This window comes from Schistocerca gregaria, chromosome 7 (assembly GCF_023897955.1).
Source record: "Schistocerca gregaria isolate iqSchGreg1 chromosome 7, iqSchGreg1.2, whole genome shotgun sequence".
In the NCBI taxonomy this organism is placed as follows: Eukaryota; Metazoa; Arthropoda; class Insecta; order Orthoptera; family Acrididae; genus Schistocerca; species Schistocerca gregaria.
In genome coordinates this window covers 343,761,205-343,776,485 of record NC_064926.1, presented here as the reverse complement: position 1 = coordinate 343,776,485, position 15,281 = coordinate 343,761,205, and the positions used below count along the sequence as shown (strand labels likewise).

Sequence of the window (15,281 nt, the reverse complement as noted above, 5' to 3'; positions counted from 1 at the left end):
TTCTTTCAAAGTTTTAAGGTTAGTCTTTATTCATTTTCTTCCTGTTAAAATATTCATCAAATCTGAAATAATCTTCCTCAGTTACCTAAGTCGTTACAGTAATTTTTTAAATCATTATAACTCAATCCATACTTCCCTTTTTAATAACTTTATAAGCTCTTATATAGCTCAGCTTTACTTCACCATCTTTTTCCATTGTATTAATGGAGAAGGAAATATGGTTTCTCTTATTTAAACGTTTTCAGTTTGGTGCCCCTTTAGAGGTTTTAGGTTTGATTGTTCTTATGTGTAAAAAAGAAATATATTAAGCATGAAAATTTTTAAATGCAAAAATGAGATTCTGATTTTTCTGGTGTAAGCAAATTTGATTTTTTGGTTCTTCAATTAATTAGTTTTGAAAATTTGTAAAGCTGAAAATGAGAGTTTCTTTCGTTTGGTTCTGATCTATAATGAATAAAATTTGTTACATTTGAATACTTTTTGTAAGAAAATGAGAATTTTATTTATTTCAGTATGGGCAAATGAGACTTTTTTGGTTGGGGGAACTGTGAAATTAGATTATTGGTCGGTATTTTGAAAATTAGACACAGAAATGCTCTTTGCATCAGAACTCTCTTAGACATACTACTTCTGCTGTCTATTGAAAAGAGACATTCCAGCATTAACTTCAGCTAAGTTCTGGGGACTATTCAACAGACCACCCTCTGCTTAACGTATGCTGAAGCTTCCTGCACTCACCTGTGCTAGTGAGAAGTCCTTGCCCCAGCCACGGTTGGAGGAAATGATAGACATGTGACTTTGTTATCAGTTCGGTGCTCGTCATTATTTTCTGAAAAATGGAGAGTAGTGCACACATGAGTTCTTTAGTTCAAAAAGGACACCACTCCGTGCGAAATAGACAATAACCCTATTAAACATAATCTTTGAATGCATTGCATCCAGATGGGCACAATTAGAAGGAATTTATCTTGGGAAGTTAAAGATGTTGGTGGTAACACTGTTTACTTTAAACAGACCATGTGCGTTGAGTTGGGGCTGCTTTGGAGGATAGGTTCCTTTAATGATAGGTAGCAGCAAATGCTATGGGTGAAGATTTAAATTTTATAGTTACCAGGAAATAGTAAAGCTGCAGTCTCAGTCTAGCTTTTTTTTTAATTTAAAGAAGCAAAGGACACACAGCCATTTTGGTCCAAATGTCGTTGGAATACAAAAGCGTTACACAGCTTCCTACTAAAGCTATTGAAACCAGAGGTAGAAAGGACATGCAGACAATTTCCTCTGTCCTCCAACTATCACTAAATACATAGTCCGAGGTACCAAAGGCTTCTTTAAGAATATTTATGTGCCTCAAGTCATTAAGCATTATCACTATTCTCTGCTCTGCTCTTCAGCTAGATGTAAATAAATAGTATAGCATTATCTCAGCTGACTAGACACCTTAGTTCATTCTTATACACAAGCCCTCCTGTTATCTAAATGTGAGAGACAGTATGATAGCAATAATACTTTTTTTCTTAAAATTAGCTCTCTGCTAAAACCTAGCAGTATGTTAATTTCTGGAATTCGTGTGTAAACTATGCTATAACCTACCATATCCTCTGTGTACCCATGTAATCTGTGTACTCTGCTTGGTTCCTGTTGACATGAGTCTGAATTTATACAGGTTGCTTTATATTTGTGATAGCGCACTCTCAAAGTATGGCAAAAAACTTTTCACGTTGCACAGACTAAGCAATGTGAAGCCTTCCAGTCTAAAAACTAAACTGGGAATCTTAATAAGTAATTAGTGCGCCAATTTGCAAGTAAATGACATTTTATGCAAGGACAGTCAAAACAATGCTCATAAAAAATAAAGGCATATTGGTCTGTCGACTGTTTAATTACGGATCCGACGCTTTAAATAACAACCAGAGTGAATAGAGAGCTTAAATTTTTTGACTGGCAGAAAAAAGCCTTCATGTGTTCCTGCTGTAAGTATAGCCTATATCTGGGCCAATAAGAGTGGTCAGTTTCAGTCGCCACTGGACTGCAGGAACTATTCACTATCTTGCCATAAGCCTAAAGATATATTTTTGTGCCAGACTAAAATACACTCACCAGTGCAACTGTGGGTTCTTTGGCTTGCTCCAGCAAGAGACCAAGTGAAAATTACAACATATAAAATATTAGTTAACTGTATTAAAACATAAATAAGAAGACTTCTTTTTTGTACAGTGCAGGAATGTTGTGAGTATATTCTATTGTCTCTGAGCATTAATGTATAGCTTGACATAGAAAATACTGAAGTATTTCTATCAGAGTATATTTAACAGTAACTTCCTCTTTGAGTTAAGCACAATTGATTGATCACATAGCTGGAGCGCTAGAAGACGACGTTATCATGTTACTCGATGATTGCTAATTGGGAATGGAGGGCTCTGTGCTGGGCCATCAGCGGAAGAGTGGAGTGTATGTCGCATTGTACCAGTTATTAGAGTTTCTTCTCGGTCCATTCACGTATGCAAGAAGAATGTTGGTTTAAATGCCTCTGTGCGTGTTGTAATCAGTGTAATCTTCTCCGCGGGATCCCTGTGGGAGCAATAAGTAAAGCGCTGAAGTATGTTCCTAGTGCCATTTAAAGCCAGTTTTTGAAATTTTTAAATTAGGCTTTCTCATGATAGTTTACATCTATCTTCAAGAATCTGCCAGTTCAGTTTCTTCAGTATCTCAGTGACACTCTCCTGTACCTCGAATAAACCTGTGACCATTCGTGATATCTGTATCTCCTGTTAACCATATCTGGTAGAGGTTGTGGTGTCATCGTACGACATCACTCATGTGCTTGCTGTCCAAACAACGCTTGCACGATAGTCAATATCTGTGGCCGCCACGGGTGGCGCCAGTGTGGCAGTAAACACAAATCAGGTGCCACACCTCCTCTCTTCAAGAAGAGAACACAACACCAGTGGCCTCTTCCAGGGGACAGCGACTGCCGACGTCATAGTTAGTTACATCTATGAGAACCAGGGCAGCTAAAAAGGTAGAGTAATGTTTAGTTGACAAAACTCCTTGCTATGTTCTACATGACTACTTCTCAATCAATACGTACATGTGTTTGATTATTCAATTAAATCACTGTCTATTGATATCCTGTAGTGGGCCCAGGTACCCAGAGCTGTCTTTTGCTTCCTAGTCTACGATTATTGTTGTGACTACCCGAGATATAACACAGGTTCCATACATCTGAGCAATATTCTGAAATGGGTCGTAAGATATGTAAGCAGTCTCCTTTGTAGACTACTTGCTTTCCCCAGTATTCTACCAATAAACGGAGGTCTGGCGCCTGCTTTAGTCACGACTGAGGCTTGTGATCGTTCCACTTCATATCCCTACAAAGCAGTACGTCTAGGTATTTGTATGAGTTGCAGATTCCAACTGTAGCTGCTTAATATTATAGTCATAGGGTACTACGTTTTTCCATTTTGTTAAACGCATAATTTTACTTTTCTGAACATTTAAAGCAAGTTGCCAATCATGACACCACTTTGAAGTCTAATCAACATCTGGAAGAATATTTATGCAGTTTCTCTCAGACTTCATTTGAGGTAATTGAGGTTACTGTTAATAGTGTCTGCAAGGGCATTGTAGTACAACATGAACAGCAAGGATTCCAACACACATTTCGCAGCTCACTCGTCCCCAAAATAAAACATTTCCCTAATTCCCGATTTACTGTGTCATCTAATCCCCTTGGCCACGTAAGTGATGGTCTTCCGATCCTAATGACGGATCTTTATATCTGACCAGCACATTCTAACCATCTACCAAACATAACACATTATTAGTTCGACGTCAACTAGCATAGGTCGTGCAGTAGCGTTCTCGCTTCCCACGCCCGGGTTCCCGGGTTCGATTCCCGGCGGGGTCAGGGATTTTCTCTGCCTCGTGATGGCTGGGTGTTGTGTCCTGTCCTTAGGTTAGTTAGGTTTAAGTAGTTCTCAGTTCTAGGAGACTGATGACCATAGATGTTAAGTCCCATAGTGCTCAGAGCCATTTGAACCATTTCAACTAGGATATTCACTTGTTATCCATCGCTAATAATATTCTAAATTTCGGAATGACCCTTGAAAACCAAGGCAGTATTCCACTCACCATAACGTGGTAGATCCTTTAAGTGAATCACTCCCGCCCCTACAACTCTGGAATACTGTATATGATAACCGTCGACCAATCAATGCCCACTGATGTTCATCAGTGCACTAATACACACGTATTGCCAGTTGATCACAATTTTCAATGTTATTGCTCAACACAACACAAGAATCATTTAATTTCAAAATGTTTCGTAGTGTAAAACATAACACAGCCTCTAGTCGCTATGCATTTCCCTAATGATAGTTGAAATAATTTTGCGAAAACTGATAGGTAAAAAATCTCTCTGGCTCGAACCCACGACGTATGAGTAATGTGATAGGCAAATTCGACGTGGCAAATCATGCAATACTTACAAATCAGATAAATCGTGATGTTAGCACAAATCGAGGAACCGATGTGAATAGGAATCGAACCTTTGATGTACTAAGCGGAAATCTTCACACGACGACCTGATATAATGTCAGAACATGAGGGGGGGTCGGAAAAGTGTTAGAGACTGAGACCGTACATTACTTGTTCATTCTCCATGTATATAATTATATGTGTTCAATTAAAATATGGTTTTGGTGGCCATTCTACACTTTAAGAACCCAGACGTCGCTCCATTACCCACTGAGACACACCACTAAGGACACACCGCTACTGTAAATTGGCGCATTTAATTTTTTTATTTCTTTTCATTTTTAGACAGGATAACTGCCATCTTTCGCCCGAATGGCGTTAGTGTACTACAGCGTGTGTCAAAAAGCATCACCCGATTTGGCACATCTGTACTTCTGAAAGTAAAACATATACAATGAATTTTATTTTTTGATGAACTGAGAACTCAAAAAACTTCTAATACCATTTCATAACTGTTCAGTATGTCCCCTTGAGATGCACGGCGAATGTCAGTGCAGTGTTAAAACTGTGCCCACGCTGCAGAGAGCATGTCCTGAGTTAAAGCTTCCACAGCTTCAATGATGCGATATCTCCGTTCATTCATTGTTGTTGGTAGCGCAGACACATAAACAGTCTTATACAAGCCACCACAAGAAATAATCACATACAGTAAGGTGATCTTGGAGGCCAGTAACGTAAGGCTCAATCATTTGGTTCAGTGCGACCGATCCATCATTCAGTAATTTTTTGATTTAAAAATTTCCACACTTTCATAGGCCACGGTGGCGGTGCCCCATCCTGATGGTAAGTGAAATCTATCGAATCATTCTCCAACTGTTGGAGAAGATAGTTCTCAACCATATCGAGATTTGTGCTTCCTGTAACAGTGTTCTCGGCTAAGAAAAATGGGCCACACACTGTTTCCCATGAAGCTTGACGAAACAAATTGGAGAATTTCTCTCATGTTGTACAACTTCATTTGGTTTTTCCGAACCCCATAGTCTCACATAATCACGATTCACCTGTCCATTTAAATGGAATTTTGCCTCGTCACTAAACACTGAGCGTGGACGAAAACTGTTATCCTCCATCCTGCCAAGAACGAAATTACAGAACTCCATGCATAGTTATTTGTCACCTTCATGAAGAGCTTGCAGTACCTGAATTTTGTATGGTTTCATGTGTAAACGTTGCCTCAACACACGCCAGACGGACATCAGGGGCCATATTGAGCTATCGAGCTGCATGGCGAACAGAGTTTCTCCGGACCCCTCGCGAAACTATTGCGCACGGGTGCGACATGCGTCAGAGACTCAGGGACGGCCTGGCGATTTGCTTTTACACAAACAACCTGTTTCTTGGAATTGTTCATGGCATCGTCTAACGCTCCGTGCCGTACGAGGATGCGCACCATACCTAGTAAGAAAGTCACGTTGAACAGATTTTACTGACCTGCATTGCGCTAAACGTAGAACAGAAGACGCTTTCTGTGGTCCGGACATCATTTTTAGCAGAACTGAAGTGGGCGCACACTGCTGCTACCTATCGTTAATTGCGTAAAACTCCAGAGTTTGCTATTTCCGACACGCACATATCTCAAATAACATAATAGTTATGATTTTTTAAAATCATATGATTCTTTTAGATACATCCTGTATATCCGCCATCATGAATTTTTCCCATCGTTTCTGCTGATGTGCGTGGTAAGTGAATGAACAAAACGTTGCACTATCTTAGCTACATATCTAGGGGAAGCTCAAGTTTATGGGCTATCGACTATGGTGTTTACGAGAGGGACACAAAAGCCTCCTCTGGACTTCTTCATTTATTCGCGCCCATAGAGCTCTTACATCTTCTCTAGAGCCATCCAAAAACATTCCATTAAGTCTTCGCCGCGGTCTTTTCCTGTGTCTCAAAATCTAGCAAAAAACGCATCTATCAGTTCGTCAGGCTACGTGTCATGTCTACTACCTTTTATTTCTTATCACAGTCATAAGCAAATGCGCTTAGTAATCCATATTTTCCTCCGACTGTTATAGTAATTCCCAAAGATGCATCTGTCTGTTGCTTTCTGAAGCAACTTCATTTCTAAACAGATTTTGCGCACTGAAATTTCATGTATCGCTGCCATAAGTCGAACTGAAAGCGAACATTGATTATTAACTTGTCGTTTTCAGGCACTATGGAAGCTTAGTTCTGAAACCTCTATTTAGTTTACTGAAATCAATGGGCCAATTTTAGTCCTCTATAAACGTAATCACTCCAGTTCTCGCTGTAGACTGCCTCTGAGGGTTTCGCACTTGAGTACGTGTTCTTTGCAAGAGCAGAAGTTGTCGCAGATTGCATTGCAACTGATCAGAAAGCCATGTACGAGGACACAAATTTTGAATTATGCAGAAGGTGTCGTTCATTTGCAAAACTAATGGCATTCTGCTGGAGCATGTATTTCACGTATATAGAACCCCATGGACTGTCAAGGATACAATGAATAACCATAATGAAATATGTGATTCCGTTCCAACTTACCTCGATGTGCTCTGGTTTGACTACGTGTACGTCTGGTTGAAAACCAAGCCAAACTCGATACAGTGGCCAGTACGTCTTGGTCATCTGATCCAGGTAGGCCAGGAAGTCTGTAAGCGAGGTAACTTACATGTTAGTTCCACAACAGATTACAGCAAGTAATTCTATAAAAAATAGGTATTTGTCTCACATCCTGAAACACTCACTGCCGACAGTTAGTTCCTTATCTCAAGATATTTCCATCAACTTAGTATGCTCTAATGTCAGAACAATTTTAGCCAAGTTTTTCGATATGTCCTGTACAGAACCTAAACATCAACAAATTAAATAATCATGTATGCTTGGCGTTCCGCAGCTTGTAAATAATTGTTAAAGTACGTCTTTTGAACACGTTGAGCTACATTTAAAATGTTTTATAGCCAAATCCGTATGCGAGTATAGAACACACCTTTAGCGGCATTTGAGGCAGATGACAACAAACGATTGCATACATGTCGATATCTGCAACACAGTAATTATATACATAACAGTAGAAACATAAGTTTACTTACTTCCCTTTATCAATATCTGTGTTAATTATAAGTTATTTGTGAGTACGTGAAGCATTTTATGTTGGGCACACTTCAAAACGAGTTTTAGAGAACATGTTAACGTAAGTGAAGCCAATCTTTCAGCACGCAGTGCACACTTCAGAGAATACAAGTATTCTGATAGAGACAACACTAAAAAAAAGTCACCTTTCTCCGCAAGAAAAAAAGGTATACTATTAAACGACTTGATGATACTGATATGTACATTCATATGAAGAAACACATCGATAACATCCTTAATCAACAAACAGTGTCACGCAATAAGATGGGAATGCCTGTAAGGAATTTTAACAGCGTTGTGGTCAGTTCAGAGACCCATCCATCTCCTAAATTACCTAATCTGAACTGATTCGTTAGGTCTCCAATGGATCAAAGACCGAAATGACAACCAGTTTATGTGGTACACACAGATTTTGCATTATGGCAATAAGTTACTCGCAAGAGACATGAAATATGGACCCTTCGGCCTGTCTGTCTTCCATGTTTACGTTATATGACAGCTGTGTCGGATGCGACCAAGAAATGTTAACGTTTAAGAAGGCATGACAACAGTAACATAGGTGACAAGCTCTGAACTGTGAGGTAGAGCACATGTCATCTCCCACAATACTGACATAGACATGGTTATAGGTACATTTTAAATATTCGCATGCCTATATGCCATCTGACGGTGTGCTGACCACATGCCCCTCCATATCCTCATCCAGTGACGCCTATGGGCTGAGGATGACGCCGTGGCAGGTCGGTACCGTTGGGCCTTCTTGGCCTGTTCTGGAGGAGTTTAGTTTTAGTTTATATGTCATCTGATGACCATAGATTTAAACTTAACAAAGAATTTGTAATTAACACACACGTCATTGATAGAGAGATACATGATACGTAAGTAAACTTGTGTTTTTGATGGTATGTATTTAATTATTATCTTGTAGATATCGATATCCATAAATTTTTATGTTTTTCTCTGTACCAGATGCCACTGATGATGGATTCCACATCTAAATACTGGTTTGCCTATCACACATTTTAAACACAGCTCAGTTGAACTACCGCAGATTTCAGTTTTAGCTACAGCCCCAAAGTCTAGATTGTACCAGTCCCACCACCGCAATCCTAAAGCCATTGAATAAGAAATCGAAATTACCCGCCGAGAAGAGCAGACGTCATTGCGTTTAGTATGATGTATTAAAGCAGCACCATGCACTTCTATTTTCGTTTCGTACCCTTTGCAATCGATTAGGCACTCACTTGAGCAAAATATATCTCTCCTCCAGAGTCATCTTCAATTGTCTCCCGCGCAGAACAAAATAAACGAAAGTGTAAATCGACCCTCTCCTCCCTGATGCATTCTTGAAGAGCAGACACAAATCTAGAAGCTTGCTAGTAATTACAATAGCTTTGAGAAACGTATGTCGAGTTCTTGTCAAAAGGGCATTGTCTAGGTTATTCTAGAATGAATTTTTTTTTTTTTTTTTTACAGAAGCCGGCCTCAGTGAAGATCTGTTTGGGTTTTGAGGAAATGTACGAACACGAGAGGCAATAAAGAACATACGATTTATCTTAGTAGATACTTTGAAGAATGGCATTTTTAAATTAAGAGAAAATTTTTGACAGTTACGACTGGAACTCAGTCTTTGAAATGCTGTGGGTAGCAGGAGTAAAATACTGGAAACGAATGGTTGTTTGCAATTTCTACAGAAGGCAGACTTTAGTCGAAAGCCATGAAGGGAGAAAGTGATTCAGAAGGGAGTGAGACAGGGTTATAGACTGTCCCTGATGTTACTCGAAATGCACATCAAATAAGTTGTGAAGCAACAAAAGGGAAAATTTCGGAACGGATTAAAGCTAAGGCAGAAGAGAGAAAAACTTGGCAGTTTGCTGATGACAACGTAACTCTGTCAGAGACAGTGAAAGACTTGGATGAGCAGTTTAACGGAATGAATAGTGAGGTGAAAGGAGGTTATAGTGTGTACATCGACAAAGAGAAACAAGAGTAATGGAACTTAATCGAATTAAATCAGGGGATACTGAGGAAACTAGACTAAGAATGAAGAAACTGAAAGTAATGGATGATTTTTGAAATTTGGGCGACAAATAATAACTGATGACGGGCAAAAGCAGGTAAAGTATATCAGAAAAACAGAAATTTGTTAACAGTGAACATGCACTCAGGTGACTAAACTCGTGGGACACCTCCCAATATCGCGTCGGGCCTCGTTTTACTAGTCGTGGAATGGACTGAACAAGGTGTTGGAAGTCCCCAGCAGAAATATTGAGACATACTGCCTCTATAGCCTTCCATAATTGAGAAAGTGTTGGCAGTACACGGTTTTCTGCTAGAACTGACGTCTCTATTATGTCCCATATTGGGCTCTTCGGGTGCCGAAATTATTCCAGTCACGTGGCGCATTGCCATCCATACAAATTCCATCTTTCTTTTTGTCATATGAAGTCCATGTATGGGTGCAGATGGTCTCCAAGTAGCTGACACCAAAGTTTTCACATAGAGTAACCATTTAAGTTGGCCACTGACGTGGTATGTATAGGGAACATGTCAGCCCCTTTAGCTTCAACAGCCTGAAAATGGCACATTGAAGAGCAGAAAATAGTAGTTACAAAACAAATGAATCATTTTCTCAAAATTCTTGCATCGCGTGTTCAACAGTAGTAAGTGGTTAAAAGGTAACGAAATGTCCCGAATAAAAGCAGTAACTGAATATAAATGTTGTTGTGTGAAATCTTATGGGACCTAACAGCTAAAGTCATCAGTCCCTAATCTTACACACTACCTAACCTAAAGTATCCTAAGGACAAACACACACCCATGCCCGAGGGAAGACTCGAACCTCCGCCGGGCCCAGCCGCACAGTCCTTGAGTGCAGCGCCTTTGACCGCAACTAAGTATAAACAGCACCCTTAGTTGGAATGGGAGAGAATCAGTCGAGAAAAGTTTATGTCGCGGAACCGGTTCACTATACGGATTCTGTCAATCTCATCATTTATGTTGTAACGTAGACAAATTATGCAGAAGTACCAGCTTTCGAATTAAAGTCGTCACAGATGCCACTGTCAACTCATTCCGTTATTAATGTTGTAACATAGACAAATTATTCAGAAGTACCAGCTATTTAATTACGGCCTTTACTGATATCATTGTTAACTCTTCTACCAGTATTTGTTTAATAATTGTCAGTAATTTCATCACTGGTCCCAAAGTTTTCAACGTCGTCTGAGATTTAAAAAAAAATGTTGATAGCTTCTTTAACAGTATGTTTTGAAAACTTCTCTATTAATATACTCTTTGTAGAATCAATCAGTACGTGTTTGAAATTTGCACCATAAGTGAGTCTGATTTCAAAGTTTGTTGTTGTTTTTCTGTCAACGTTTCCACTCGCGATTTGCACTAAATTTAACTCTTCAGCTAGAGTGACGCAGGGCTGCAGAACTATGGGCACGATAATAACTACCTAAATGAAATGTCGACATCGAAAGTAATTCCTTTGCCCGTAGAAAGGAAAGCTAGCAACACGCTTAGCACCACTGAGCGCATCTAAAACCATTGACATCATGTCCCTGTAGTAAGCCTGCTGACATACTAACGCAAAAACGGCGCGTATATCACACAATATGAACAATCAAAAGGAGCAAAAAGTTGAGATTTGTCCTTAACACTTCATACAGGTGATACGTCGTTGATACTAAACGCAAACTGCTCTATAAAACTGTTAGTAATGAGGTGAAGAAGAAAATGATTCATTTCCGTCAAGCCCCTTAGATGGGTGTGTTTCAATTCAGGATGGCGTCACACTGTCTGGTTATATGGGATTTGTAAGCACTCGATGCCTGTTTAGGTGCCATAAGGGGAAATTTGGCAGATGCTGGTGTAGTTTGAGGATAGTAAATCTATTATGTAATTGTCTGCATTCAGTATTTTTGGGAATATCAGTTAATTATCTACCTCTCATTAAAGGTAACTGCTGTCATCGTTTAGTTGAAGCAATGAAAGGAGACAGAGGAAATGAGAAATGATATTGAGTGTTGGACCCTGATCGTGGACACGGAAGCATACAGTAAGAAAAGGTTAGTGAAGCTACTATGTATGACAGATGAACTGCAGTAACGCAAGCAGTGCTGCGTATGACGTGTGATGCTGAGAACTGGCACGTGTGAAAGTGTACAATACTAGGGGTACAAACTTTGTAGTGAACGTGGGTCCGCAAAAGAGCCGTTTGTGATGTAATTCTGAATGTGTTGCTACGGACTTCCACTGACATCAATATCAAATGTTCTCGTAGTTAGAACAAATGCAAGAAATACAGACTTTCCGATTAAGTCCCCATCTAATTGGATTCAGACTATACGTAAACTCAGTTACTGTTAGCGTGTTACGGTATGAACATCATTTGTCACCGAACGTGTGAGCAGGGGTAAATAAGAGTGTTGTAGTTACTGTTAGAAACAATCTTCAAACAGAAAACTGATATATTTTGTTATTCCATTTTGAAATGATACCGCTCACTTTGTGTGTTGCAGACCTTTCCTGAAATTATACAAATCTATAATAATACGTTTTTCCAATTGTGTATAAATTATTCCTAAGTCCAGCATGATCACATATCAAGGAACAAATTTTCAGTGAAGAAGAGGCATTATTAGAACTCTGTTACAAGGTACAAACACTTTAAAAGGTATCGATAAGTAACACATATTTACATTTTCTAGACAGGGAAAATTGGTAAGTCGTTAAAGCAACTCAGTTTATTATCAACGATCCCATGTTCCACAGCATAAGGCCGCTCTCTCTTCAAGGCACAGTGGCTGACGAAGTATAGCATAACGGTCTGCGAGTTATGTAACTAGGTTAAAAAATGTACAGAACTCCACTCGCTAAAATGTAACTGAACAATTTCTAATATATTCCAGACAGCTTTGATATGTTATACAGCACTGAAATGTGTAAAATTATTAATGTTTACAAACGATGCACAAACACAAAGTCATATCCACAACAACAAAAACAGATGACAATGCCAGAAACTGCTTATGGCGTTGTCTAGGGCACATTCATGAGCAATAAAAAGATCGGAAGTGAGGTTTATGTTGATCTCTATTACAGTTATCTGTACAGGTTCTGGAACTCTCGGAACCGAGACGATGCAAAACTTTTTTTGATGTGTGTGTAACTATAGTTATTGTAGAAAAGCAAACACCGATTTAGGAACTCTTGACATGTTTGTTGATTGGATGTTCAAAAGAAGAGTCGTCTGGCAGAAATGTGGAGTGAGCAAGTCTTCACAATTACATAGATTTGAAAAAAGCCCATACCCTTAACATGTCAATATCGGAAAATGGCTGATGTTACGTATGATGGCAATGAAAGAGTAAGAAGACAAGACTAAAGTTGCTGATTGATCTGTGGCGCAGGAAAACAGCATTACGCCCGGCGGGAATGTTATCAGGTGATACCTGCTGTTGTAGTAGCTGCTTTCAGATGGCCTATTAGAAGCAAAGGCTATAACTACACTCTTAATTTCTATTTGTCTTTATCGGATAGTTATAATTCAGTCAAAAAGAGCTTGTGTATTTATCTTGTTCAAACGTTCAAAATCTGTAACTAATTTCTGCAAACAATGTTGCCCCCGTAAGGATCGGTGTAATTATTGTGGTTATTACTAATTCAGTAGATAAAAATATTAATGTGTGAAGCAGTAACTCGACGTAGGAAGTATTGAAACTGAATGATTGTTGCTTTACAAGTAATGAAGTCGCATGTAATTGAAGTCTGTCAGTGCCATCCATCTTGTAGTCGACCCGTAAATCAACGTTTATAAGAAAATTAATTTTATGATTTGTAATTTTAACAGCAGTTTTGCTATTTTAGTGATTACAGAACTGATCGTGAGCATGACGATGAAAGAATCTCGTTTCTACTTCGTTGTTCGATTATCAGGCCGTAATACAAAATCGTACAGCTGCACAATAATATTGAGATTTTAAAATTATTGTATCTTTGAATGCGTCAGTTTAGATGAAAGATTTGTTGTGCGGTTGTAGATGGCACAGAGTGAGCCACGCCTATTACTACACGATAGCAAATTTCGAAATTGAATACTTACGTAAGGCCGTATACAGTTACACCGCGAGAATAGCTTATTTATTCCTTCATCAAAGAGTATGGCACTTGGTGCTTCAGGCGGTTGTTAACTGGATCCTTGAGCTCATCATTGCTCGTCAAAAGCTGAGTAGCCAGCCAGACCTTAATGTTGAACGAGATATGAAAGCCAGTTGGAGCCAGATTCGGAGATATAGGGAGAATGATGAAAAGTATCCCAGCACAAAGTCTCTTTTCTTTCATTCGATTTACAATACCGGGTCACCAATTTCGTGAAGGAGAATAATTTCTTCAGCAATCATCATGCAACGTTTGTTTTTTGTTTACCTTCGTGGTATCGCAGGAGTCTCACAATAAACTTGTGATGTGACCTTCTCACGTTACTCTCATGAAATGCGTTGACAAAAGCGAGCGATTCAACGTACTAAGTAATAGCCAGGAGACGCAATAACACAGTGCAGTTCAGTTGATTATTACTTGCGCACAAAATTCCGTTTTTCCGACCACACAAAAGCGGCAGAAAGCTACAAGCGACTGTTTATTTTTTAATAGCCTAATCGAAGTTAATTTACGGATAGCCCTCGTACATACATATCAGGGAGATGAAAGCGCTCTTAATCCTTGCTAGATGCTTAAAGTCAGGTGTAAGTAACTTCTAATGTACACCGGTAACTTAGAAGAGGACAACAACATACTACGTGATCGCTATGTCGCTTGCAATGGCCAATTTGTCTAACACAAAAGTACAGGTTAAAAGAATGTTTTCCTTAATAAAAACAATCTTTCACGTGCGATCTGTCTTGTCCGACGTTTGCGGCAATGTATTGAAATAATCCTGTATTATACGCAATGACGTGCTATGAAAAATTTACCAAGCAACAGGAAACATTTGATGACAGTTCACAGTGCTGAGAAACTGGTTCTTGATATTAATCTTAAATAGAAGAAGGACGATAATTTTTTCACACCATTAGGTGTCAGAATGAGATAGTTTTACCTGCACTGTTATCTTTGAATAGCAGAGTTCATCAACAACACTTATCTTGGTTTTATCTATCCAACCCGTGAGCGTATTAATTACCGTTTTAATCGCAAGCTGTATCTCTGAGCATTAAGTTGTTGTTTTGGTCTTCGCTCCAAAGACCGGTTTTATGCAACTCTCCATGCTACTCTATCTCGTGCGAACCTCTTCATCTCCGAATAACTACTGCAACCTACGTCTCTCTCAGTCTGGTTAATGTATTCATCTTTTGGTCTCCCTCTACGATTTTTACCAACTACACTTCCCTCCAACACCAAATTGGTGTCACTTGATGTCTCAGAATGTGTCATATCAACCGATCGCTGCTTTTGGTCAAGTGTCGCCGTAGTTTCCTTCTCTCACCAATTCTTTACAGTACCTCCTTATTAGTTACGTGATCTACCCATGTAATCTTCAGCATTCTCACGTAGCAAAACGAACAAAAACATATTTTTCTTTTATCTAAGCTGTTTATCATCCATGTTTCACTTCCTTACATGACTACACTTCAGGAAATTACGTT

At 39.1% G+C, this 15,281-nt stretch overlaps 1 protein-coding gene across 1 annotated transcript in view; it reads right to left on the bottom strand.

Moving 5' to 3' along the window:
- LOC126282120 (cytochrome P450 4C1-like) overlaps positions 1-15,281 on the bottom strand; it is an 89,404-nt gene that overhangs the window by 62,207 nt on the left and 11,916 nt on the right. Inside the window, exons 2-3 of the mRNA XM_049981589.1 lie at positions 7,042-7,148; positions 739-829 (exon numbers count right to left, since the gene is read on the bottom strand). Of these exons, the coding sequence (XP_049837546.1) occupies positions 739-829; positions 7,042-7,148 (198 nt within the window). The remainder of the gene's footprint in view (positions 1-738; positions 830-7,041; positions 7,149-15,281) is intronic.